The sequence below is a fragment of the Natator depressus genome, chromosome 1 (assembly GCF_965152275.1).
Source record: "Natator depressus isolate rNatDep1 chromosome 1, rNatDep2.hap1, whole genome shotgun sequence".
NCBI lineage: Eukaryota > Metazoa > Chordata > Testudines > Cheloniidae > Natator > Natator depressus.
The window spans coordinates 237,038,580-237,066,293 of NC_134234.1; the positions used below are offsets into that span (position 1 = coordinate 237,038,580).

Here is a 27,714-nt window from a genome sequence, read left to right on the forward strand (position 1 = left end):
GTGCAGCAGCCACCAGAAAAAGACAATGGCAATTGGTGGGGGCGGGCAGAGGCAACGCTTTGGGGGGGGGGGCAGCACACAGCCCCCCCATATTTCTTGGACCCTCTCTCACTGGGACACCCAGCAGCAAGAGGCAGTAGCTCCCCCTGGCTGTGTGTCTGTGCAGTGTGGAAAGGGAGGATGCATCAGGGCATCTGGCTGAGCTCTCCCCTTCCCACCCACACACACCTGCCCCGCTACATGGGACTGCTTCTCCTTCCCTGCTGCTGGAGACCCAGTGCTTCCCGCTGCCTGCTTTGCAGACCACCCACTGAGGTGAGTCAGGGGCATCTTCGAGATCAGGAAGAGGAGCTGCAACATGGTGGTGATGTGGTGCTCAGCACCAGGCAGCTAAGATGGAGCTCCCTCCAGCCCGAGAACCCCAGTGGAGAGTGGGAAAGAGGGAGCAGACCTTGCTGCTGCTTCAATGCATCCGCAACAGCAGCTTGCTGCTGCTGGGGGTGCACTGAAGCAGCAGCAGCCTCCAAGGTGCATATCAATGGGAAGGCGATTTGGGGGTGTCATTATTTCTCCCACCCCCAACAAAGTGACCAATAATTCTCCAACTTCTTGTTAAGTGAGGTGATCCAGCCCTAACCACCATCCCACCGTGACACCACCCACCCTGATGGCGCATGGGGGACTGTGCATCCCAACTGCGTTGCTCCTTTTGTTGGTCTTTATTTGAAGACTTACTAAATTGATTGAGGATTGTTCAGGCAGGGAGGGATGCCTGCAAGTTCTGTGGGCAGCACTGGGCAGAGAGCAGGAGGAGGAAGGTGGTTGCTCTTCTCTGTTGTCTACATACATATCAAGTTCCAGGAGGTGGAGGCAGAGGCAGCACGGGGGTGGTCTCGTGCCCCCACAGAACCTTCCCATTTCCCCATACACACACTATACGCAGTGATGTGTCGCCGCTGAGCTGAGTTCAGGTCTCCCACTCTGCCGTACTGATGGATTTGTAGATGTTCTTCTTGGAGCAGGGCTGTCAGATTCCATAAATAGGATGGGGCCTGCGTAGAGCCCCCAAGTACCTGAAGCAGGCCTGGATGAGGCTACTGGGGATTCTTTCTCATGTACACCAGGAGATAGGCAGTTTCACCCCTAGCAGAAGAAAAGAGCAAAACAAATGTATGCATGAGGCAGGCTGTAGTTAGACACGCTCCCCAAAGTTAGCTTTTTTTCAGTTGTCCTACCACAGGGTCAGGTGACCTCATCCTTCCTTTTGGACTCCAGATAGCACTGTAATTGTGACTGAGTAAAGGTGCTATATTGGCAGCATGGATTCTTTCTACCTTTCACTCTCTTATGATTTATCAGTGCAGAGGGAGGAGCGAGAGAGACCCTGACTATAACACCCTCAAGTGTTTAGCACCTCGCTCTCTCTAGAGACTGGGAAGCAATGGGGGTTGAACAATGAAAGATCGCTTTTGCTCACACACTTGTGACTGTACAGTATTGCTACAGCCAGGTAATAGTGAATTACCATGGCCATGTGAGAAGTTGTCTCCTTCCCCCAGGTTTATTCCAGACAAACACAATTGGAATTGTTTTTGTACCACCACTAACCCCATTCCTTACCCCAGACCACCATCAGATAAATGAAAATACACCCCCTTACCAGTGGAAATGTGAATTTCCATAGGTACATTTGACATCATCCCACGATACCTGCAGTGAATCAAACAAGAGAGCACTGGTAAGAACTCTTTTGAGTGGTGGTTAGACACAGTATAGACTCTCAGACTTTAAGGTCAGACAGGACCATTGTGATCATCTAGACTGACCTCCTGCAGAGTTAGGGTCAGAGGTCACAGAATCTCACCCTCCCACTCCTGTAATAGACCCATAACCAGTGATGAGCTGCCAAAATCTTAACAACCGGTTTCCTATAAAAAGTTCTGATTTAAGGGATGTGCCCCAGTATGTATTTTTTGTACCAACAGGGTTACCATACGTCTGTATCTTCCCGGGAGGAATTTTTAAATTTTAAAAATTCCTCCCGGGTGCTGATTTAAGAACCAAAAAGCCTGACCTGTCCGGGAAAATAGGGATGTATGTTAACCCTGCCTAAAGTTCTTTTTTAAAAAGATAGGCCTGAATGAGAAATGAGGTCCCTTTCACGTGTGGGTCTCCGCCACTCCCTGAGGGTGTGCTAGGGTGACCAGATGTCCCGATTTTATAGGGACAGTCCTGGTTTTGGGGTCTTTTTCTTATATAGGCTCCTATTACCCCCCACCCCCTGTCCTGATTTTCCACACTTGCTGTCTGGTCACCCTAGGGTGTGCACATGTGTGGGTCCCAGCTGCTCCCTGCCCCCCTCATTGAAGCAGGTGTGCAGAGTTACTGCCCTGGGAACTGCAGGGCACCAGTGGACGTGGGGCCAGCTGCAGATAGGGGCATGAGGCAGGGCTAGCTGGAGGCAAGGGGATGCAGGGCTGGCTGCGGGCAGGGCAGGGGGTGCGGAGCTGGCTGGAGACAGGAGGGAGCAGGGTTGGCTGGAGGCAAGGGGGTGTGCGGCTGGCTGGAGACAGGGCAGGGTCTGAGTGGAGGTGTGGGGCTGGCTGCAGGCAGGGCAGAGGGGTGCAGGGCTGGCTGGAGACAGGGGTTGGCTGCGGGCAGGGCAGGGGGTGCAGCAGAGGCTGGCTGGGGGTTGGGGTGGCTGGAGACAGGGGCTGGCTGCGGGCTGGGCAAGGGGTGTGGCAGGGGCTGGCTGCGGACAGGGTAGAGGGTGCAGGGTTGGCTGGATACAGGGGCTGGCTGCGGGCAGGGCAGGGGGTGCGTGCGGCAGGGGCTGGCTGCGGGCAGGGCATGGGGTGCGGCAGGGGCTGGTGCGGGCAGGGCAGGGGGGTGCGCCAGGGGCTGGCTGCAGGCAGGGGGTGCAGCAGGGGCTGGCTGCAGGCAGGGCAGGGGGTGTGTGCAGCAGGGGCTGGCTGCGGACAGGGGGTGCGGGGGTGGCTCGAGACAGGGGCCAGCTGCTGGAAGGGCAGGGGGTGCAGCAGGGGCTGGCTGCAGGCAGGGGGTGCGGGGGTGGCTGGAGACAAGGGCCGGCTGCAGGCAGGGCAGGGGGTGCGGCAGGGGCTGGCTGGAGGCAGGGGGTGCGGGGGTGGCTGGAGGCAGGGCAGAGGGTGCGGGGGTGGCTGGAGACAAGGGCTGGCTGCGGGCAGGGCAGGGGGTGCAGCAGGGGCTGGCTGCAGGCAGGGGGTGCGGGGGTGGCTGGAGACAAGGGCTGGCTGCGGGCAGGGGGTGCGGGGGTGGCTGGAGACAGGGGCTGGCTGCGGGAAGGGCAGGGGGTGTGTGCGGCAGGGGCTGGCTGCGGGAAGGGGGTGCGGGGGTGGCTGGAGACAAGGGCCGGCTGCGGGCAGGGCAGGGGGTGCGGCAGGGGCTGGCTGCAGGCAGGGGGTGCGGGGGTGGCTGGAGACAAGGGCCGGCTGCGGGCAGGGCAGGGGGTGCGGCTGGGGCTGGCTGCAGGCAGGGCAGGGGGTGGCTGGAGACGGGGGCTGGCTGCAGGCAGGGGGTGCGAGGGTGGCTGGAGGCAGGGCAGGGGGTGGCTGGAGACGGGGGCTGGCTGGAGGCAGGAGACGGGGGGTGGCTGGAGGCAGGGCAGGGGGTGCGGCAGGGGCTGGCTGCAGGCAGGATGGTGGGTACTCATGGGGAGAGCAGCTGGACGCAGCCCAGGCCCAGCAAAGCAGCAGGGGACCCATCAGGCGGCATTGGGAGCCCCAGGGCCAGGGGAGCAGCAGCAGCGCCAGGGCTCATGCCCAGGGCCAGGCAGCAGCTCACATGGCTCCCGCAGCGCAGCGCCCCTGGTGGCTGGAGGAGGATTTACATCATTTCCCGGCCAGAGCCCATCAAAGCCTCAGCGTCCCCTGCAGGGAAGCGGGTTAACAACCGGTTCTAAAACTGCTTAAAAATTTAACAACCGGTTTGGGCGAACCGGTGTGAACCGGCTCCAGCTCACCACTGCCCATAACCGCTGGCTGAGTTACTGACATCCTCAAATCATGATTTAAAGATTTCAAGTTACAGAGAATCCATCATTTACTCTAATTCAGACCAGCCAGTGACCTGTGCCCCATGCTGCAGAGGAAGGAGAAAAAAACCCCAGGGGCTCTGCCAATCTGATCTGGGGGGAAATTCCTTCCTAACCCCAAATATGGAGATCAGTCAGACCCTGAGCATGTGGGCAAGATCCAACAACCAGACACCTGGGAAAGAATACTCTGTAATAACTCGGAGCCCTCCCCATCTAGTGTCCCATCTCCAGCCATTGATTATATCTGTTACTGGCAGTGACAGATGGGCCACATGCTATTGTAGGTAGTATCATCATACCATCTCCTCCATAAACTTATCAAACTCAGTCTTGAAGCCAGTTAGGTTTTTTTGCCCCCACTGCTCCCCTTGGGAGGCTGCTCCAGAATTTCATTCCTGTGATGATTAGAAACCTTCACCTAATTTCAAGCCTGAACTTGTTGATGGACAATTTGTATCCATTTGTTCTTGTGTCAACCTTAGCTATTAACTTAAATAACTCCTCTCCCTCCCTGGTGTTTATCCCTCTGATGTATTTATAAAGCCTTTGTTTGATTAGGTTAAACAAGCCAAGCTCCTTAAGTCTCTCTCATAAGGCAGGTCTTCCACTCCTCTAATCATCTTAGTAGCCGTTCATCTGTAGTACTGTGTGCTGTTCTGGTCTCCCATGTTTAAGAAAGATGAATTCAGACTGGAACAGGTGCAAAGAAGTCTCACCAGTGCCTTGTATATATTGGTAATAACACTTCCCTATCTCTACTGGAAATACCTCACCTAATGCTTCCTAGGACTGCATTAGCCTTTTTCACCGTTGCATCACATTGGTGGCTCGTGGTCATACAAAAAATGACCAGTGCACCCAGGTCTTTCTCCTCCTCTGTCACTTCCAACTGACATGTCCCCAGCTTATAGCAAAAAATCTTATTGTTAGTCCCTAAGTACATGACCTTGCGCTTGCACTACTAAGTTTCATCCCATTTCTACTACTCCAGTTTCCAAGACCATCCAAATCTTCTTGAATGATACTCCAGTCCTCCTCTGTATTGGCAATACCCCCCAACTTGGTGTCAGCTGCAAATTTAATTATTGATAATGATAACTGCACAGCAATTCCCCAGAAAGATTCTACTCCTCCCCTTCCAATAATTGCAGGTCCACTAGTAAGCAGGGTGTACCCGATAATCTTCTGTGAAAGGCAGCTCCATTCTCTCGATCTACCACTTTCCTAAAGGGTATATTGAATAACTATATGAATGCTGGACGACTGTGTCTGTGAACTATACCTTAACGCCTAAGGACTATACTGTCTGCAGAAACTGGCAGCCATTCTGTGTTCAGTTCAGTGCATGTTGTTAAAAGAAGAGAAACGCATGGTGTGCTCTCTCAGGGAGACCATTTTAGTTATTTCCTCTTTTTGTTCTCCTAATCTAAAATTAAAGTCACTCAGACTGAAAGTATCTGTTTACTCTTTGTGTAAGGAAAGCATGACACTTCTGGTGGCTTGGTTGGCATTAAATCACCCACAGACATATGTAGCATAAGGGAATGGGATGGAGAAATGAGCTCAGCACCAGTCTAGCCACACACATCAATTTGAGTTAGAGGTGCTTTTTTTTTGTGGGCATAGCTAAAGATCAAAAGAATGCACAGCAGAGAAGACAGAAGAGTTGTGGGTCTGGTTTTCTCACCTGACAGACACTGGAATCATTGAAGCAGTACCATCTGCCTTCCGTGAGACTCCGAATGTAGGCACAATAGTGACCAAAGCTTGCTAATCCCGAGTGAGCAACAACACCAAAGAGATCATACTGCCAATCTGCCTAAAAAGAGCCACAAAGAGATACTGTCAATGCAGCAGAGACCAAATTCTGGCTGATGAGCAGAGACAGACACCCCTAATAGAAGTCCATTTCCTACAGGAGAAGGTGAAACATCCTCCCCAGTCAAGTGAAGTGACAGGACAATGATGGCCCTGTCTGGAAGATGAAGATCATTTTCTTCAGTTTAACGGGAATTCTTCCTAACTATTCAGTTCTCCTAAACAGGTGCCTGGATACCAAGGCGCTAAATGCTTCATAAATATCACCAATTGGATTAGATTTTCCTGTTGTTCTTATAGCTAAATCCTGGTTCCTCCACACAATGCGAAGAAACCGGTTTTGAGCAGGGAAGTTTCATGGAGACTTGGTGGAGGGGAGAAGGGAAAAGTTCCTTTCCAAACCAAAGTATGGAACAGCAACAAAACCAATCTGCAGCCAGCACTGCAACCTCAAGGCCTTACTGCTCCCTCATGACTTGAGGGGTGCAGGAAGTTTGACCAGCAGCTCCACATAGACACATATCCACCAGCTGTGTCCCTGTCCTGTTGAGATGAAACCCTCCTGCAGTGGCATAGATGGGATCCCTGCTAAACACATTTCCATGGCATGCACCATTGTGTTGATTGCTGATAGTGGATGCCCCAAACCCTGGCCTCCCACACAGTGAAACACCAGCTCTGCTGCTCACTGAGGCTTCAATACTGAGAAAGTTGGGAGATGGGATGCAGGCCAAGGCAGGATTTGTCTGTCAGACACCACTGTGATTAAATAAGACATAAGGGGAGTGTGCCTTGATCTTTTCTGTAGCAAGCTGGAAACAAGGCAGTGCTGGGACAGTCATGCTACCTGGTCTCAGAAGAAGGAAGGTATAAGTTTTTGAGTCAGGTTAGCGTGGTAGATGGCCCTGGTAGCAACAGTCTTGGTTTGCCGGTTTAGCAGAGTCTAAGCACAAAAAGTTGCATAGTGCCTGAAAGGGTTAAAATCACAGGATGTAGAACACCATTAGGTACAGCTAAAGCCCAGGGCATGACTCTATTAGAAAGATGGAGAACATTGAGGGTAATGTCTGTCTGACCTGCGAGTCTCTTCTTGTGAGAGCTGAGTGAATAGGAGAGAAGGAAATCTGCTTCCCCCAAGTGCAACAGATGAGAATGTCTCACCTTCTCTTTGGCATCTGGGTGAAATTGCTCTTGTGTCAGGATCTGGTTGAAATCAAGGCTTTGTGGAAAAGGCAGAGAGTAGCTGATCTTCTGAGTCCAGGAAGATTTCCTGTAGCAGAAGCGCTTTAGGTGAAGGGTGAGGGTCTGTGGCAGACATGTTAGCCTCATGCCCTGCAAAGCAATAAACACTTGAACTGAAAACTAAAGAATCAAGAATGGATGAAGATGCTGAGATCAGTGTGAGTGCAATTAGGGTGAAAAGTGGTTAGTGGTACAGGTACAGGGGTAATTAATTCCCCCAACCTGTCACTTTAGAAGACCACAGTTCAGTTTCAGGCATATGTAAAAGGCACTTGTTCACATTTTATTCCTAGAACTGGAATAGCATGAAGAGCTGTAGGTCAGAAATACAAGCACAGTTGTTTGGGGGATCCTGGAATGAAGGTGCTAAACACACACACACACTCACAGGATAACGCATACATATAATGGAGCCATGATCACCAAGTTTCCCATCTTTGGTGTGATTCAGAGGCTCAGCCTTAAGGTGTCCATTTTGTGCATTACTTCACACTCTGTCTACTATCCTTACCCATGTACTATACTGCTCCCTCTGCCTATTACACAAGGACACAGGAGGGGATGGAAGAGAGCACCTGTTAGAGGGATCACAGCAGGCACAGGCAGGCATGGGAGTTGCACGGTGGGATGCTGGCAAAAATAGTGGGGCTTTCCTACAAAATGCAGGATGGGTGAGAGATATGCTAATAGGGAATGTCCCTGTTGGGCAATGGCCTGAAAAGGAGACTTTGAGCAGTACTATCCTACCTTGGGTGGGTTGTACTCAGCCTGACAGGTCTTTCTCTTTCGTTTTGGCAACATTAATATAGCTTGTCTTGCCAATTAAGACTCACTGCACTGCTATACGTCTGCAGTGGCAGCACCCAAACTCTGATGGCAATTCCATGTGTAGGCAGAATTAGGGGAAACAGTCACTTACCTGCAGACTTGGTGTTTTCCTTTCACACTGTTCACAGAGACACATGTTGTTGTCAGTCAGCTGCTCGGGCTGGAAAAAGCAATGCAAGGAATCCTCCTAGAAACACAGTGAGGGATTCTAGCAGCCAAATAGAACTCCTCTGAGAAGTTACATTTCTATTTCTGCTTCATTTCAAAGGCTGCAATTTCAAGGCAAACCTTCAGAAGGTATTGTATTTCAAAGTGTCTAGCAAAGGAAAATAAATTGGTTTTGTTGCGGCTTTATTGTGAACAAAAGAGATCCAAAAAGACATGTTGGCTGGTTTTAAAGTCTTTTTTCCCCTTTGCTTCTTTTTCACATTAAAAGTTTAATTTTTGCCTCTCCTGTTTCCCTCTATTTGTCATATTGTTGTACTGTAGTTTAGGCTCCCTCTTAGGTTACAAGCTAACACAATTTTAAAGAGTTAAACTGTGTGTACACTATGTGTTAGGTGGTGTTTCAAGTCATGTTAGCCACATCAAGTTACCTTACTCCATTTTTAAAAAACACAATGTCTCCTAGTTTACACAGGCCCAGACAGAGCTCCAGTTATGTTTTCTGCTTAGTTCAAACCCCAACAACCTGATTTCATTTCCTTTTCCAGCACAGGAAAGGAGTAACTTAAGCAAAACATTGTTTGTTCTTACTGACACCAACACATTAAGGAGTGTTCTGTTAGAAAGGCTATGGATCAAGCACAATGGAATGTGCAACCCTACACCGAGAGCATGAAACTACATTTGTGGACATTTTGGCCTACATTTTCAAAAATGATTAGTGCTTTTGGATGCCTTCATTGTTGTGGGCCCGGTTGGAGAAGCCTCAAAGGGGACTGATTTTTGGGAAGTGCTGAGCACTCATCCTCTGAAAATCAGGTGCCTTTAAGGTCTCTCAAGTTGGGTTCCCAGAAACTGAGGGGCATAAAATCACTAGTCACTTTTGAAAATCTTGGCCTTCTAAATCTTCCCCTTCGCCCCAGGGCTTGATCATGTTCCCATTTGAAGTCAGTGGCAAAATGCTCATAATCCCCACTTTACCTATTATACAGTGTTGGAGTCTTTAAAAAAGAAGTACGGGAACGCCCTTCTGGCATGCTGGAATTGCATTCTGGAGCATTCCGGCACAACTCAAGCCCTGCTACTAGCCCTCCTAGCCCACAAGTGGCTGTGCACACACACAAGCATATTCTGATTCTGCTGGATCAGAACTCCTACCATAATTCCTGTTTTAAGAAACAAATCTTTGGATTGATCTCAACTGGTGTCCCCTCTTTCTTTGGTCCCTGAGACAACTGCACTAGTTGGAGATAAGGAGAACTGTTGATTCAGGGAAAAGGTGTTGAAGTGTAACTGTAATTTACAACCTCTTTAAGATCCCTTAAATGTCCACTGCTACAGCAGTGCAGTGGGGCCATAGTGTAAATAAGAATCAGGCCCTTTGAATCCAAATATCATTGAACACCATAGCATCTATCTAGCTAAACATTTATATGACCCCCGCGTCACTGCAGTATCGGAGCATCACTAAACACAGTACTGCAGCATTAATAGTACCAGGACTCTGTAGGTAAATGCAGTATTTCTGTATTCAGCAATAGCTCATGTTATCTAGCTACCTTAGATATTTCTAAGGCATATATTATTGTGATATCTAAGCTCTGATAAGCACACAGAGCTTTTAAAGGAGGTGTTTTACCAAGAGAGGGGAATCCTAGCCAGGACACCAGAATTTTCCCCTCAGTTTTTCAGAAAGGAGCCTCAAGAGCTTAATCTTCCGCCTGTAAATCCACCTGGGATAAACAGAGTTTTACATCCATCTGAAAGACCAGTATCCCTTGCACAGACACTGGCGATAGCCCCTCTGAGGAGAGGCACCTGAAGTGGATGCCTGTGCCTCAGCGGAGTGGACTCTTCCTCCCCATTAAGTGCGGAATTTTGGAGTGCTGAACGTACCAGTGTCTTCAGTCGCTGAGAACGGGCATTAAACATTGGGAGTGGGAGGGTTACCATGTTGCTGTCCCTCCTGGTTTCAAAGGAGCACTTCTGACAAACCAGATACTCCTGCACCCAGATAGTGTACAGCGTGGTCAACCTGTCAGCCTAAAGAGTAGAAAAGAACAAGAAATGGATATGAACAACACAGCTGATGCTCTTCCCTCTGCAGGTGTGACAGTGACTGTATTAGACACTTAATGCAGCGTCACTTCTTTAGGACTTGAAACCAGATCTTTCATCTGCCTAGACAGAGAGTACCTCACAGCATCTAAATGAGGACAATATAAATAAGTGGATCTCAACCAGGGGTACATGTACCCCTGGGGATACTTAGGGGTCTTCCAAGGGGTATATCAAATCATCTAGATATTTGCTTAGTTTTACAATAGGCTACATAAAAAGCACTAGTGAAGTCAGTACAAACTAACATTTCATACAATGACTTGGTTATACTTCTCTATATACTATACACTGAAATGTAAGTACAATATTTATATTCCAATTGATTTATTTTATAATTATATGGTAAAAAGGAGACAGTAAGCAATTTTTCAGTAATAGTATGCTGTGATACTTTTGTATTTTGTCTGATTTTGTAAGCAAGTGGTCTTGTCTTGTCTTACTGTACCCCTTTCTGGAGTCTGATTTGTCTTGCATACCCCCAAGTTTCACCTCACTTAAAAACTTGGGGGTACGCAAGACAAATCAGACTCCAGAAAGGGGTACAGTAGTCTGGAAAGGTTGAGAACCATTGATATAAACACCATGGGAGATTACATAATCAGGCTACGGTAGCAATAGGGGCATAACTGTGAGACACTTATATGTATAGTTTTGTATTGAACTTGCATGAACAAACTCTGCTACTGGTGTGGAGGAAAGTCAGCATTACTGTTTACTGTTAGCTTAGGAGCCTCTGATGGGAGGAACTACCATCCAGATAACATGTAAACCATGACTGAATACTAGAGGCAGCTGACAGACATTAATGCAAGCGGGGAAGTTTAACGATAATACTGAACAATATTTATGTACATTTGAGGTAGGAAGAAACATGAGTTAACCAAACCCAATTGTGCAAAAGGAACGTGTTTTTTCTTATTAACAAGCAGTCTCCCCCACAAAGGGAATTACAGCCTTGGTGAGGTCTGAAAGATGTACGGATACATTTTAATTGAGACTTAAATTGCCAATTCCTTGTGGCTGGGAAGTGAGAGGCAGGATTGCTTGGTAACAGGATGCCAGATGAGGTGGAGGTGACTCATGGAGGCTCACAGAGAACCACGGTTAGTGAACAGGGAAAGCTGTGGAATCTCTAGGGTGCAGGTGTCACATTCCTTTTTTCCATCAGAGCACTTACCAGCTCCCGGTCTGTGATCTGATTCTTAATGAGGTTCCAGAGGCTCAGGAAGAGGTGAGCAGCGTCATACTGGACAAACACTGGACAAACAGAGACATTACAACCAACGCTAGCATTGCAAACAGCACATTTCATTCCTTGGAGCCCCTCTCAGAGACCTAAGGTTTCCATCCACTTTCTCATCCGCAGTCCTCCCCAGTCTTAACCCCCCCATACCATGCCAAACATCTGCCTGACCTATGAGGAAAGGGTGGAGTTTCCCCTGGAGTCCAGTCAATGTCACTCTGGAACAATCTCTCTGTCTTATTACAGAACAATATGAGGCACCTCCTTCCAACCCAGGGGCTGAACACAATGCTACTGCAGCACTCCCTGCCAGCTCAAGGAGTCAAGTACTATGCAGGAATCTTACACTTGGATTTCTCACTGGGCCCAAATGGCACATTTACAAACCTAGATGCATGGAAGATAGTTTTCTGTAGGGCTTGTTTAAAGAGCCCTGTTGAGAAGATGCCTGAGAACCACACTTAAGGAAAAATCCTGTGCCCTCCTCCACGGAGCAGAACCAGTCTACACTGCTCAAGCTGGAGTGGGGGCGGGATTTAGGAATCAGGCAGAGAGTGCACACATACTGTGCAGCACAGAGCCCTGTTCCATGGAAGCTACCTGTGCACTAGGGGCAGCTGAAACTACCTTTGTGGAATGGCTCCACAGCCTGGGGCACAGTGTTTTTGCCTTCAATCTCCCTGCAAGTCTGCCCAATGCCCAGTGCAGATACTTAAGCTGCGTTCTTGCATAGGGATCTGCTCCTTAATTTGCATACCACTGAGCAGATTACAGCCATCCATGCCTTTAATATGGAGGTACAGCCGATAGAGTTTACAGGTCCCAGGATTTAGTAGTCCATCCCAATCCAGACAGAGCATTGTAGGCTAGGATCTATTGTGCCTATGCGCCATTCCTCCATATTAAAGACAGGAGAGAATGTGGGCCACATTGTAGAACTCTGGAAGAGAGATGGCCAAATAAATCTCACATTGGAACAGAGAAGGCTAAATGTAGGCAACTCAATCTCAAAGGGACAGATTTAGCTCTGATGTAAGTAGGCACACTCAAGTGCTTACCCTCCTGCCTATACCATGTCTGAATTTGCTGGTATATCTCTACTATAGCTCTCTTCACAGTGTCTTGTTCTGCATTTTACATGATAAAGGTTAGTCCAATATATATGCAACATTTTGCACATGTATGTGTGCGCACACACACACACACACACACACCACTAATCACTACTGATCGCATATGTACAATAATAGATCTGCTTTTGACAAGTGCTCAGCTGGACGGTTGATCTGATCAGGTCTTCTCTCAGCATTTATGACAGAACTAAAAAGTTGGATATGTCTTATAAGCTCAGGGATGAGTCCAATCATCCACTTAACTTCCTGCTCTTTCTTCCAGCTGACACTTAGGCCATGTCTACACTTACAAGCTTACAGCAGCACAGCTGCACCAATACAGCTGTGCTGCTGTAAGAGCACTTATGTAACCAAATTATGCCGATGGGAGAGAGCTCTCCCGGCAAAATATTAAAACCAGCTCAATGCGTGGCTGTAGCTATGTTGGCAGGAGAGCGTCTCCCATCAGCATAGCGCTCTGCACTCAAGCACTGATGCTGACAAAAATTCTGTAACTCCGGGGGTGGTTTTTTTCATACCCCTCAGAGAGAAAAGTTTTGCCAACATACATGCTAGTGTAGACATGGCCTTACTTTCTAATGAGAGAGAGAGAGAGAGAGAGAGAGAGAGTGAGTGCAGCTTCCCCGATGTGATCATGCCAATATAACACAATACGTCAAGCAGTAATCTGACTCCCTCTACTCCCAAAGGATTTCACACCTCTGTCTAGAACCAAAGTGCCTCCCTTCACCTACAGTAAAACATTCTGCTCCTATAGAATATGTGCAGCCATCGCATCCCCTGGCCAAAAGTGAGGTCACTCTCCAGGGCTGTCGGTCTCTCCCCTGATCTGGAAATAAGGCCCAGCTGCCCTTCCCCTGTGGGAGGGCTGCTGCAACCAGCATGACTCTGCACCACCACTTCTCCCATTCCTAGAACACATGAGGAGGGGAGTCAGAGGGCACACTGAGCTTATTAGTGCTTGGTGACTTCCCCGGTTCAGCATCCGGGGGCTGGTTGGTTACCGCTTACATTTCAAATTGTGCACAGTGAGACAGCGGACAAGTTCTTGGGGATACACGGCTCTCTGTTTGCTATGCTGCATCTGTTCCAACAGCAAGAGCATTTGGTATGGGATACTCTCCTTTTGTTCTGCATGTCCTATCGGGACTCTGATCCTGTGAATAGAAAACGCAACAGGAGCAGTGAACAAGCATCACAGGTACAGAGTACCAGGCATCGTAATCAAAGGGGCAGAGTAAACAGCACAGACAGCAGTTGAAGAGGCAACCATTACATATATGCCTACGATAAAAGAGTAAAGAAAGAAGACTTGCCAGCAGGAGGCAGCTGCACTACCTCAACCAATGGGGCAGGTAGCATGTTTTAAGAGATAGGCCTTGATTCTAAGTTCCTTCATCCCTGAGTTTGGGGCAGAATAGCTGGGCCAGAGGCCCCTTTAAGTCACCCTGGGAAACAAAGAATAGCTGTAGCACAGTGGGCTCCAGACATACGTACCTCTTCCTGCCCTTCACCCACTCCCTTCTGCCCCCACACACCCAAAATCCTGCCCATGCTGCATGCTACAAACAGGGCTGGTATAAAGCCCTTATTTCAACTCTCCCCCAGCTGGAAAGGTGCCCTGCCCAGGAAGTTATTTTGCCAAAGCTTTGGAAAGGAGCCTTAACATGACTGAAAATCAGCCTCATATTGGGTAGTAGAAATAGCAAATTTCAACACGTTCAGTTCCTGCTCTTGGTTAGAAATAGGTGCCGGGGGGAGGGGGAATGGGGTGAAGGAACAAAGGACAAACTACCATTAAGGTGACACCAGGAAGGGAGGGGGCTGGCCGGAGCACATTTCAGAACCTAAGCAGTGCAATGGAGTTTTGTGGTTGTATTTCAGCCCTGGAGACCCAGATGCACATCTAGTGATATGTTTGGGCTCAATCCTGTGATGCACTGAGCACCCTTACCTTCTCTTACTTCAAGGGGAGTTGAGGGCACTCAGCATTTTGCAGACTGGGCCGACACACAATGGTCCCTCTGGTATTAAGACCTTCCATTGTGGGCTTTTCTTTATTGCAGCATTAGCTCAAGTTATCTACTCTCAAATTACTTACTCTGTGCAAGATGGCGCAAGGGTTTGAGGGGATTCCTGGAGGGTGTGTACCCTGTGTGGCACTCAGTTCTGTGGCAGCAAGAGGGATGGATTTACACCTTATGTGCCCCTAGCCACAGCATCTTCAGTGCTCTCCCTGCCTACAGTTGACCTTTATGTTTTCCGTAAAAAATGAAACCAAAAGAAATATAAACACAGCCACCCCAGGAAGGCACGAGACCCTCCACCATGCATGGGGCTCCCAGATCAAGCCAGGCGCAGCCCACCCACCCCAGGTGAGGCGCAAGGGGGGCACTGTAACTCTTCCCCCGGCAAGCGGTCTCCAGGTACCTTCTGTACCTCCAGCAGCCCAGTGCAGCAGCCGCGCTCTGGCTCTGCCAGTGTCACCAACCCATGCCAGGAGCCTGCACGGGAGCTGTATATATTAACTTTTAACCCACTTTTAACTTTTAGGCACTCCTAGAACACCAGCACCCCTAGGCCCGTGTCTACTGTGCCTAACTGGAAATCCGGCCCTGGGCAGCAGGTGGGGAATGAGCAGGGGTTAAAAGTGAGCACACATCCCTTTTCTCTTCTGAAAGCAGAGGGGAGCTCCCCTTCTTCTCCTTGGACTGGTAAGCAGCTCCCTCCACACCCACCCAGCCCCCCTTCAACTCCCCCTAGCTGGGTAACTCCTCCCTGCTTGATGCAGTAAGAGCTCCCCCTTCTGGCTCATTCTACTTTAACACCAGGGCGGGGATGGGACCAGCTGAAACATGGGTCTGACCCTCCCCCACCATCTCTTTGCCTGGGGGTCTTCCATAGTGGCTCTGGAGTTGCCCTGTGGCTATGGGGGGAGGATTCCTTCTCTACCCTCCACTGCTCATTTTCCCACTCCTCGTACCAAGCCTAGCAAGCAGATATCAGTGACATCTCTATGCCAGTTCTAGTCTCTCTCCACATCTCTGCAGCACTGCAACCCTGTCTCTTTCCCCCGGGGTGTGTATGATGGGGAATACAAACCCCCCACATTGGAGAGTAAGGGGTTAAAGAACAGCTCTGGTGGCCCCACCCAGCCACACCTGCAATGCCTGCACAAGCTGGAGGCAGGGCTTTAAAAGGAACAGTGGTGGAGCCTCAGAAGTAGGCTGTAGAAGGGAGAAAATGGCTGTTTGGAGGAGAAAGTACTGTCCTGGAGCTCACTGCCTGGGACCTGACTCCACAGCCCTGTGCAAACCTGCAGAGAGAAGAGGCTGGTGACTGAGAATGCAGGTCAGAGACTGGATTGGAGTGACTTACTCCTGCAAGCTAAAGGAGAGTTGGGTAGGAAGTGGTCTGGGGGTGGCTGCTTAGCACCTTGGGATGCTGAGTGTAGCTGCCTACCATTGGGCCCTGGACTGGAGGCTGGTGGAGAAGGCAGGCCTGAGCCCTGCTACCCATTCTGAGAGGATTTTGCCATAAGAGGAACATTTACTGAGGGTGAGAAGCCAACTGGAAAAGATCTTGCCTGTTCAAGGGCCCAGTCCCCAAAATCCCTGTGTGAAAGGGGAGGACTGGAAACCCCTGGTGTGGGGGTGTTGAAGGACAGGACTGTGTTGTCAATGGGGAGATGACCTGCCACAGGTTAGCACTGTTGGTGGCTGTGCACCTTCTACAGCATGTCAGTGAGTGTACCATTCTTCTGGGAAATATGGAGGTAGTGGGGAATATACAGAGACTATCTACTTAAATGCACTGTAGTGAGCTGAACAAACTGGAAACAAATTGAAATAGCTGTCAGTATGGGCAGCAGAAGGGTACAGGGTCAAAATCTGCCCTGTCTCCCCTGTTCTATGCAACCCCCTGAAGTCAATGCAGCACAATAAAGGGGCAAAGCAATGGGACACTACATGCTGTCCATCCACCCAAACAAACATCTAAGCCAGGCAGGAATAAGGCTGTGCAATTTGGGCCTATAGCTGTGGAATGTTTATAGTTGTAAAGTGAATGGCTTATATTGTTGCACAGGGATTATTCTTCATGGATATAACTAGAATAAAACTGTGCTGTTATGGATAGGGTGACCAGATGTCCTGATTTTATAGGGACAGTCCTGATTTTGGGGGCTTTTTCTTATATAGGCACCTATTACCCCTCACCCCCAGTCCTGATTTTTTACACCTGCTATCTGGTCACCCTAGTTATGGAAAAATATAATCCTTAGATCAGTATACATATTCTCTCAAATATCCCAGTCTGGGATTAAATTATATTAATGTGCAAATATGGCCTATTTTCAGTCTCTAATGAACCCCTGTGAATCAAAATGGCTGTGTTTTGCAGAGCCCTAGTCTTCTGCCTTTGGCATATTCAGGGCTCACTCTTGTTTGGGAAGCACCTGGCACCTGCTCATAATCTAGTCCTTTGGATGGACATTCCACTTGAAAACAGACTTATCGCTGGCAGTCTGAGCTCAGGGAATGGGTACTGCTCCTGTGCATCTCTTACCTTCGTAGTATCATGGTGAAGTGTGTGTTCATGAAGAACACCTGAAGCAGAGAATTCAGGCAGCAGCTCAGTCCCATATTGTATAGCCCAATGGCTCCTGTAGGAACAAGAGGAAGTGGGGCTTAGAACTCACATGGAGGCAAGGAGAGTAAGGGGTGGTGAGAAGATGATGGCAAATTTCCCTTTGGCACTTTCAGCCTATTTAACATATAGGCTCAGCATCTTCACTAGGATGGAGGAAGGGTCAAATCTACTCTTATTAGGATTGCCAACTTTGGTTGGACATATTCGTGAGATTTCATCACATGACATAATCTTTAAAAATTAATCTCTAATTCCTGGCCAATCCTGGAGGGTTGGCAACCCTATCTTACACCCCTTTAAAATCTTAGCATTGGTTTGCCTCTGACAGCTGGGGAGAGTTGGGAGGGTGTCTCCAAAAATGAGCTCAAGCTACAAAATCTGGATCTAGGTCAGTCTGACTTTGAAACTCACTCCCCCAAAAATGTGAGGGTTGTCTGGATGAGGGAGTTTCTTCAGACTTCTAGGGAGCGAGGCCCTAATCACAACATTCAGCTCTGGCTTAGGGTCCATATTTTAATGCCCTGTCACACCTAGGGTGACCAGATGTCCCAAATGTATAGGGACAGTCCCCATATTTGGGGCTTTTTCTTATATAGGTGCCTATTACCCCCCCACCCCTGTCCTGATTTTTCACACTTGCTCTCTGGTCACATCAGTTCAAGGAAATAGATTCAGGGTTCCTGTTCAGGTCTGACAATCTATCGCCAGTATTTCAACCAATTTGCACAGTTTCAAGGAAAGAGACAAAGCTAAAGGGGAGGAGGTAAAGAGAAGTAATTTTCATTCAGAGGTGTATGAGAAACAAAAGCTTCTGTTTGCATGGGAAGTGGGGTAAAATGGATAGAGGTGAGATGTATTGTCCCTAGCAAGGTAATCTCCTCACCCCAGAGGCAGAGACACTCAGAATTTGTTTTCACTGCAGTATTACCTTGAGCTCTTGCCTGTAACTGGACTCCCATCCACACATACAAATCTCTAGCTCGAGTGGAGTGGCGCTCAAAATTTGACCTAGCAGGCCCATCAAAGAGCATGGGTTAAAACTCAGGTGCTGCTGCTGAAGCTATTATTGCAGCTGGGACTCAGCTACCATGTTGCTAATCCAAACGCTGTGCAGCCAGAATGTTTTCCACTGTGACCACGCTCTCTCATGCTAAGCAACTTGAGAGGAGGTAACTGGAGTATTGGTAACTTGAGTTCACACTGCAGTGAAGAAAAGCCCACAATGGAAAGGTGAATATAGTGGGTGAGAAAGGGTAAATGCACGGGATAAAACAGTATCTGCATTTAAAACAGAAGAGAGCTTTTGGGAGGCTAGTCAAGTGATATAACTTGTCAATTAGGGTCCATGACCTAGAAGTGACCCTTCAGCAAACTCAGGAGCAACTTGGATGTACTGTGGAGGGAGATGCAACCAACAGCCAACCATCCTCAACTAGAAAGAAAATCTGCCCAGTTTAGGGTTTTGAAGGGAAGAAAACACTTGGGATCCTCAAGTAGCCCTTTTCCTAAAGCACAAAACTTTCACTTGGAAGAGTCAAATGAGTGAATTCTAATATCTGATTTGTACAAATCATCCATGTGTGAATTTTAGCAAAGGGAAAAAGAATAAGGCGGGGGGAGAGAGAGCACACAACATGGAGTGAATGACACAGAAAAAGGGGATGGGGGGGGGGGGGGAAGAGAGTAAAAAACAATTACCATTGTTTAAGTCTGCCACACCACGGAGAGCTCTTAGCTGCTGGGCACCTCTCTCCACAGCTTCCTCTCTGTGCTCTTCTCCATCTTCCTCCTTCCTCATGCTCTGGTTTAATGCCAGCTCTGACTTTCTGCTTTTCTCTGGGCAGCCAATTCCCTGGCCCATCAACAGCACAAGGCAACACACGGACTTCAGTAACACAAAAGGACCTAGAGAGACTGGAAAGATGGGCAGAATACAGCAAAGTGAGATTCATCTTTGTATTTATTATACAAACACAGAACAGATTTCACAATGAAGAATGTTAGTAAAATAAACATGATTAATGTCATTACATGTTGGAACCCCAGAAATATATCTGCAGGGCAGTATGAGTGGAGAGCACACTGCCATTGCACAGTCTGTACCTGGTTTGTGGCTAAATTAAAGACCCTGGTCTGCAGGGCTGTCTGCTAGGCATCTTTCATCAGCACCAAGTCTCTTTAGACCCAAAGGAAAACCGAGAGAGATGTTCAGGATCCATTTAGTCTGGCTGGCTGGCCATGTCTGGCAGGCTGGGCCGGTTTGTTTAGCTGCACCTGCAGATGCAGCAGGTAATCGCAGTTCCCACTGGCCGCGGTTCGCTGTGCCCCCCCAATGGGGGCTGCGGGAAGTGGCGGCCAGTATGTCCCTCGGCTGTGCCACTCCCCGCAGCCCCCATTGGCCGGGTACAGCAAACTGCGGTCAGTGGGAGCCGCGATTGGCCGAACCTGCAGATGCAGCAGGTAAACAAATCGTCCTGTCAGGGGCTTTCCCTGAAGAAGCAGTGTCCAAGTTTGGGGAAATACTGACCTTGACGAATGGGACCCTTAGCATACACTGAGCTTTCAAAAAATCACCACAATAAAGCTGCAAAGCCATGTGATGCCCTATAGTGTTCATCCAGTAGCATATCTGTATAGCCAAACTCAAACATCAATCTCTGAACAGTCACAATGTAAAAATGCTAAACCTAATAGGAATGAGCAATTTAAAAAGCACCAATAGCAGAAATTGACTGCAGTAGCCTGAGGTGGCAAGAACAGGTACTAATATAACAGAGTGTCCAGAGTAACTGGCATCTAGAACTACATAACAATAGCCAGGATACCATAGCCATGGGAGCCGGCTAGTACCAAACGCTGGAGCAAAACGATTCGTTGCATAGCTGGAGTCTGAGTGCTAGGCTGGGAGAATACCATCAATAGTGGGCCTAAGATGCTAAAGGCCAGATTTTCAAAGATATTTATATACCCAAGCCTATTTGAAACCTAGCCCTAAGTGAAGCTAGAGCCCCATGAAGGACCTTAAACTCCTTCTTTCTTGTGAATGAGTAGGATTTAATCTTAAGGCTCATCTATAGTAGGGAAACTTGCATGTGAATAGCTATACCATACTGCTGCAAATTTCATTACTATAGATGAGCTCTAACATTAAATCCTACCCACTCACAAGAAAGAGGGCGTTTAAGGTCCTTCATGGGGCTCTAGCTTCACTGTTAAATGTGTTTAGGTGTCTAAATACCTTTTTGAATATATCTAATTCAAAGCTCTAGGAGAAAGAGCTTTAGCTGGGGTAGGCATAAGGACTGGACACATAGCCAGAGATGTAAGTCTTTATACCAGCCTCAGCTAAGAGGGGAGAACTTTAGGCCAATCACAATTCAGGGGGAAGAGCAGGTGAAGATTTTTAAATCTGTTACAACTCTGAAGTGGCCATAGCTGAAAGGGAGAAAAAGGAGGAATCGTGGTTGTGTAAGGGGAAGACAGAAGAAAGATGGGGAAAGGGCAGCGCTTGAAAGAATGAGGAAGAGGGAGACAGCAAGAAAGTTAACAGAGGAAGGATTTAAGACACAGAGCTAGAAAAGTGGGATTAACAAAGGGAGGGGAAAGAAAAATGGTAAGGATTAAAATTGTTTATAATGTGAGGTGAAAACCAGAGAGAGACACTAGTGAAGAGGGGCAGGGGAAGAGAAGCCAGAGACGGGAGGGATAGAGAAGAGAGGGGAGAATGAGATGAACATTAGAAGCTGAAGAGGGAGAATCAGAAAAGAAAATAAATGCCCTTAGACAGAGGAGAGAACGTAGTAGAGAAAAAAGAATGCTCAGACAATGTATTAAGGGTTAAACACCATGGAAAAATTAGTGAGGCCATTACAGACACTTGAAGAATTCATAAACCACCAGTGTAGAGAACAAAAAAAGAAAATTAAAAGCAGAAGGAAAAGGGATGTGGAAGAACAAAAGATAAGAGAAAATTAGAAATATAACCTATGTAATGACGCATTGTGCTAGCAATACAATAGCAATCATCTTCCATTCTTAATCTTTATCTTCGGTACTTGAGTTGTGTTTGACAGAGCACAGCCAAAAATGCATGAAGCTGACTGAGTTAATAAGGCAGTTTGACATGGAGTTGGACGATAGGTTCCTAACTCAAAGTGTTGTATCCAACATGGAGCAATTCTATGTTAGATCTTGTCTTGATAAAGATGAGCTGATCACAGAACTAAAAATTAATATTAACTTGAGAACAAGTGATCAAGACTTGATCACATTTATAATGTCCAAACCAGTGATGTATGTATACTTGGTGCTTTAAAAGGGCCAGTTTCACAGAGCTGAAAGCAATTAAGCCACATCAGCTAGAAGGAAGAATTTTAATCAGAAATATTAATAATAATTGGGAAGTGCTTTAAGAACTCTTTACTAGATGCCCAAAAAGCCACAATCCATGTACTGGTTAAAAAAACAACCTGATTTAGAGGGGAAGTGAAGGCCGCTATAAAATATACATGTATAACAAATGCAAGAAAGGGGAAGCTGATAATAGTGAATATAAATCAGAAGCTAGGAATTGTACAAAATTGATAAGGAAAGCAAAGAGCCTCCAAGAGAAACCTATAGCCAGCAGAGTTAAGGACAATAAAAATATTTTTTTAAAAAGTATATTAGGAGCAAAAACAATCCTGACAATGGTGTTGGTCCATTATTAGATGGAAATGATAGAATTATCAATAATACATAAAAGGCAGAAGTGTTCAATAAATATTTCTGTTCTGTATTGGGGGGGAAAAAAACAACATTATAGATGTTTCCATACCACTTGTATCTCAGGAGGGTGACAAACAGAAGCTACTAAAGTTACATTTTTAAATCAAAAGATTCAGATGACTTGCATCCAAGACTTTGTAAAGAACTGGCCTATGAGTTCCTTGGACTGTTAATTTTGATTTTTTTTTAATAGGTATTTGTAAGGACAGCCAGCCATGGCTGGAGAAGAAGCAGGTACAGGCTAGAGCTGGAATAGTATGACTGAACTACCTAGCATCTGGGAGTATCCCCAACAAGGTAGTGATGCTGAGCTGACTGAGATGGCTCCTTTCATTCAGAGCCTATATATTTGTCTTGAGGGTCACTGGTTAGATCTTTGCTGGTGGAGGACTCATCAGGCTCAGAACATTCAGGCTCAGGGATAACTCATCAGGCTCAAAACACTCCTCACAATCTTGGAACACAAGGGAAATTCCAGAAGACTGGAAGAAAGGTAATATTGTGTCAATATTTAAAAAGGGTTAACAAGATGACTCATGTAATTATAGGCCTGTCACACTGATATCAATCCAGGAAAAGATAATGGAGCTGCTGATACAGAACTTCTTTAGTAAAGAATTAAAGGTAAGTAATATAATGAATGCCATTCAACATGCATTCACAGGCAATAGATCCTGTCAAACTAACTTGGTGTATTTTTTTGATGAGATTACAAGTTTGGTTGATAAAGGCAATAGTGTTGATATAACATACTTAGACTTCTGCAAGGCATTTTACTTGGTACTGAATATTTGATTTAAAAACTAGAAAGATATCAAATTAATATTTACACATTACATGGATAAAAAGCTGGCTAACTGATGAGCCTCAGTGTAACTGTAAACAGGGAATCCTCATTGAGTGGGTGTATTTCTAGTGGCATCCCCAGGGATTGGTTCTTGGCCTCATGCGATTTTAACATTTTTTTTATTAATGACCTGAAAGAAAAAAAAATCACTGAAAGTTTGCAGATGACACACAAATTGGGGAAATTGGTAAATAATGAAGAGGACATGTCACTGGAGCAATCTGGATTGCTTGGTAAACTTAGCACAAGCAAACAATATGCATTTTAATATGGCTAATCAGGGTGGATTTGATTTAAATCAAATTGATTTAAATCACTAGTCAAGAAGACTCTACTTAATCATGGATTTCTACATAAGTGTATTCTTGTTGGTTGTTATAACCTTAATACATATTCTTTACAACTCAGATGTAGGTTTCATTTTTAGAAGGTACACACTATACATTTTTAAAGTGATTTATTCTGAAAAATTTTCAGATTAGTTTTACAGCTATATCAGAAAATGAATGCATGTTTGGTTATTTCATTTACCAAAGGTAATTGAAGCAAATATTTATGAAGTCATTGGGAGGTGAACTATCTCCAATTCAGCAGGCTAATCATTACTATTTGGAGGATTTTTGTGCCATGCTGTATTAGGAGGAGAACATCACCAGACAAACATTATAAATTGTTTTATTTAACATAACAATGTCATGTATTCTGGATTTTTTTTTTTCTTCAACAGCAAACATATAATTTAACAAAACAAGCATATGAATTTTTGAACTTAGTTAAACATTCAAGTTTTTTAAAATCAGGTTTGTTTTTGGTTTTTTTAACTAAAATAGTTAAATGAAAATTAAAAAAAAAATCGCCTACATCAGCCAAGTCAACATGAGAAACTTAAAATACTGGCTTCCGCAGCTAACTCAGTCATCTTCACCTTCATTTTTCTAACCATCAGAGGAGTGAAGCTCTGGAACAGCCTTCCAAGGGAAGCAGTGGGGGCAAAAGACATATCTGGCTTCAAGACTAAGCTTGATAAGTTTATGAAGCAGATAAGATGGGATAGCCTAATTTTGGCAATTAATTGATCTTCAACTATTAGCAGTAGATATGCCCAATGGCCTGTGATGGGATGTTAGATGGGGTGGGATCTGAGTTACTACAGAGAATTCTTTCCTGGGTGTCTGGCTAGTGAGTCTTGCCCACATGCTCAGGGTTTAACTGATCGCCATATTTGGGGTCGGGAAGGAATTTTCCTCCAGGGCAGATTGGCAGAGGCCTTGGGGGTTTTTCGCCTTTGTCATAAACATACAGCTTAAAATCCCTCCCTTACCTGTAAGGGGTTAATCAGTTCAATTAACCTTGTTGGCACCTGACCAGAAGGAAAGAAGATACCCTTTCAAATGGTGGGGGGGGAAGCTTTGTTTTGCGTTCTGTTATTTGAGTACTATATCCAGTTCTGGTGACCACAGTTCAAGAAGGAAGTTTATAAATTGGAGTCAGAGAGGGTTCAGAAAAGAGCCACGAGAATGATTAAAGGATTAGAAAACATGTTTTATAGTGAATAGATTCAGCTCCTTGAATCTATTAGCTTAACAAAGAGACTGTTAAGGGATGACTTGATTATAGCCTACATGTGGAACAAATAATGGGCTCTTCAATCTATCGGAGATTAGCAGAACACAATCCAATGGCTAGAAACTGAAGCCAGACAAATTCATGCTGGAAATAAAGCGTATACTTTTAATAGCGAGAGTAATTAACCACTGAAACAATTTACCAAGGGTTGTAATGGATTCTTCATCAGTAACCATTTTTAAATCAAGATTAGATGTTTTTCTAGGAGATATCATCTAGGAATTATTTGGGGCAAGTTCTATGGCCTATGTTGTACAGGGCATCAGACTAGATGATCACAATGGTCCCTTCAGGCCTTGGAATCTATGAATCAGTGTAGAGTTTCATTTCCAAATCACAATATAGTTTACTGGCTTCAATAGCTGTTCAAACTGAGGTTCAAAGGGATCATTTTGACCAGGCTTTTAGCAATTGATGATGTTCATACAGTATGCATATTCATGTACACAATGTGTTAGCAACATCCATCCGAATAAATCTGCCTACATTTTTAAGGGGAAATTTAATAGTCACATATGCCTCGTTAATATTTCACAAACATTGCACTAAATGTGAGTTAAATTTACATTTGCTCTGAGCAGGGTGACCAGACAGCAGCTGTGAGAAAACGGGACAGGGGGTGGGACTATCCCTTTTAAAAAAAAAATGGGACTGTCCCTTTAAAAACAGGACAACTGGTCACCCTAGCCCTGAGAATCATATTCATCTAAATACCCAGTGATCTGATATTCACATTTTGTCTTCAATGTTCATACAAGGAAATCTCAGAATTTCTATAGTACCTTTTACCTTCCTAAATACAGGAAATCCTGGTTCTGCTTTATAAGAGGTGGAGAAATGGTTAACACAAGTGTTGCTAAATGTCTCCTTTCAAAATGTAACTACGTTAACTGTGCCTAACTGAGTCAAATTAGAAACTTTTTAAAGAAGTGATAGTCACAACACTGAAACGTGAGCTACTTATTTTCTTTCTAAATCATAAATGGATAAAGGGCACAAGATTTCTCAGATCCATCTTAATTTTTACATAGACCTTAAAACGTATTAAATGAAAATGACAATTCTGTCAACACCAAAACATAACCATGCGTTTGAGGGGAAAAAATATATTTGCCATTGTCCAGTGAGAGAAGCAGCAGGATTTAAGAACTGAACTCAGGTGTAGGAGTTCAGAATACAAAAGTTCTAACCACAGTTGTCACTTATTGGCTGTGATCTTGGACAAGTCATTTAACTTTTCTGTCTCATCTGTAAAAGAGAGAGAACATTATCAGCTTCACTGAATCGTTGTGTGAGGTTTGTTTACTTAATGTTTATGCTGCACTATATAGAATGTTTTATTGTTCTTCTGTATTATTTACAAATTTCTTTCTCTAGTTCAAAAGAAAGTGAACCTATAATGTTGCATATAGTTTTGTGGGGGGTTGCATTTAATAAGCTATTCTCTTAATTTCATAAGAGACATCTCCTAATCTGATTCGTTGAAGAATGACAAGTGCGCTGAAACAATTTGTATAGTGGGGGGTGCTGGGAGCCATTGAACCAAACTGCAGCATCCCTAATTCCAGCACCTATGTGACAGACTTTTTCAATGTCTTTCCTAGTATCCTTGACCCACCTCTTTTCAGAGTAACAGCCGTGTTAGTCTGTATTCGTAAAAAGAAAAAAGAAAAGGAGGAGGACCCACCTCTATTCCCCACAAAAAGATTCTTTTCTGGGTTCAGTGGGAACCCCGGTTTGCTAGGGCAAAAATGTTTGTGGCTCAAGTGAAACTTCATTAAGAGCGTGCTGAAAATTCTACTTTTATAATGGTCACAGAACGATATAGGAATTTGAAAGAGAACTTTTCTGCTCAGTACAAAGTAATTCACCCCAGTGCTGTAGTAAAAACAAAAATATAGCGCTCAGATCTTAATAATTCTGTGTCCCTTGAAAAGCTTTAACATATCAGTTTGGTAGTTTGTATTTGAAGTTTATTTTTTAAATAAAGTTACTTTAGGGGAGATGGAACCTGCAGGATTGCTGCTCCTAACATCCCTAGTTGTTGCTCCTAACATCCACACAGCCACCCGCAGTACAAACTTTGCTGGCTCCCTTGCCAGGGTGCCTAAGCCCTGACTCGGAGAGAACACTTACAGCGATGAGATGGTAACTAGGTTTCCATATCCTTTAAGTGCTTGGTCTTTATTCTGAGACTGCCACCAAGTTATGCCCATTTCTATTGACCTGGACTAGACGTGAGCTGACCACCTAGAGATGAAGGCTTCACCCCGTGTGAGTAGGGTGACCAGATAGCCAGTGTAAAAAATCGGGACAGGGGATGGGAGGTAATAGGTGCCTATATAAGAAAAAGCCCCCAAAATCGGGCCATCTGGTCACCCTCCGTGTGAGCCATGCTTTTTCTCCAGAAATTGCCGCTAGAAACAAAAGTCCTGCCATGCAGCAACATCGATTATATGAAGGATGAGTGAAAAGGGAGGTACTTACCGCAGCTGCGGGGAGAAAGAGCCCCCCTGGTCTGCTTTCGGCGTCTCTTCAGCCCCCCGAGCTCGACAGAGCTCCGACCTCAACGCGGCTCCCCCGACTCTGCCTGGGAGATGTTCTCCGCGGCCGCCTCAGGGGGCGGCGTTGCGCACCGCCCTCGGTTCAGTTTTCATTTCCCACTGATTCGCGGTGAGGAGCATGGAAAGTGAAACTCAAGAGCTGCCACGGTCTTATATGGGCAGGAGGAGGCTGCTCCTCCCTTTTCAGCCAGGACGCATAAGCTAGCAGGGTGCAGCGAGTCAGCTCCGAGGCTAGCTGCAAACACTGTTCCACACGGCACTCCCTTGCGTCGGGGGAGAGTCCCAGCACAGGTACGGGGGTGACGGAAAGGAGTCAGGAGCCCAAAAGGGGGGGATACAGAAAAGGGAACCTCTAAACTACGCTGAGGCACTCGCACAGAGTCATGGGGGACTGAAAATCCCTCCGCTTTGAAATGCAGTTAGATTAAAAAACAAAAAGAAATTGGTTAGTCTCTAAGGTGCCACAAGTACTCCTTTTCTTTTTGCGAATACAGACTAACACGGCTGCTACTCTGAAACCTATTAAAAAAACAAGACTCCAAGGCAATTGGCGAGACCAGGTGGGTGAGACAGACCCTCACCTGTCCTGTCTCGCCCGTACTCTGGGACCACTAGGGCTGTCTCGCACTGCAGAC

General features: G+C 46.2%; 1 protein-coding gene across 1 annotated transcript; it reads right to left on the reverse strand.

Annotated features, from left to right (window-relative positions):
* Positions 1-72: 72 nt before the first annotated feature.
* On the reverse strand, positions 73-27,358 carry USP18 (ubiquitin specific peptidase 18). Its single transcript, XM_074938614.1, has 11 exons — positions 27,003-27,358; positions 18,974-19,189; positions 17,192-17,288; positions 13,637-13,782; positions 11,427-11,506; positions 10,025-10,171; positions 8,055-8,150; positions 7,055-7,225; positions 5,763-5,894; positions 1,661-1,710; positions 73-1,143 (listed from the first exon to the last, which is right to left on the reverse strand). Exons 2-11 carry the CDS (start codon positions 19,134-19,136, stop codon positions 1,095-1,097), a joined length of 1,131 nt encoding a protein of 376 aa, XP_074794715.1. The 5' UTR covers positions 19,137-19,189; positions 27,003-27,358; the 3' UTR covers positions 73-1,094.
* Positions 27,359-27,714: the final 356 nt, after the last annotated feature.

What these genes read in the sequence shown, in the direction of transcription:
- USP18 (XM_074938614.1), bottom strand. Translation starts at nt 19,136, where the DNA reads ATGGGCCAGGGAATTGGCTGCCCAGAGAAAAGCAGAAAGTCAGAGCTG. An exon ending in CTCAGCGACTGAAGACACTG is followed by an intron (nt 8,151 to 10,024) that starts GTACGTTCAGCA and finishes CTGTGTTTCTAG; the next exon opens with GAGGATTCCTTGCATTGCTT. An exon ending in GGAAATTCACATTTCCACTG is followed by an intron (nt 1,144 to 1,660) that starts GTAAGGGGGTGT and finishes TTCTTCTGCTAG; the next exon opens with GGGTGAAACTGCCTATCTCC.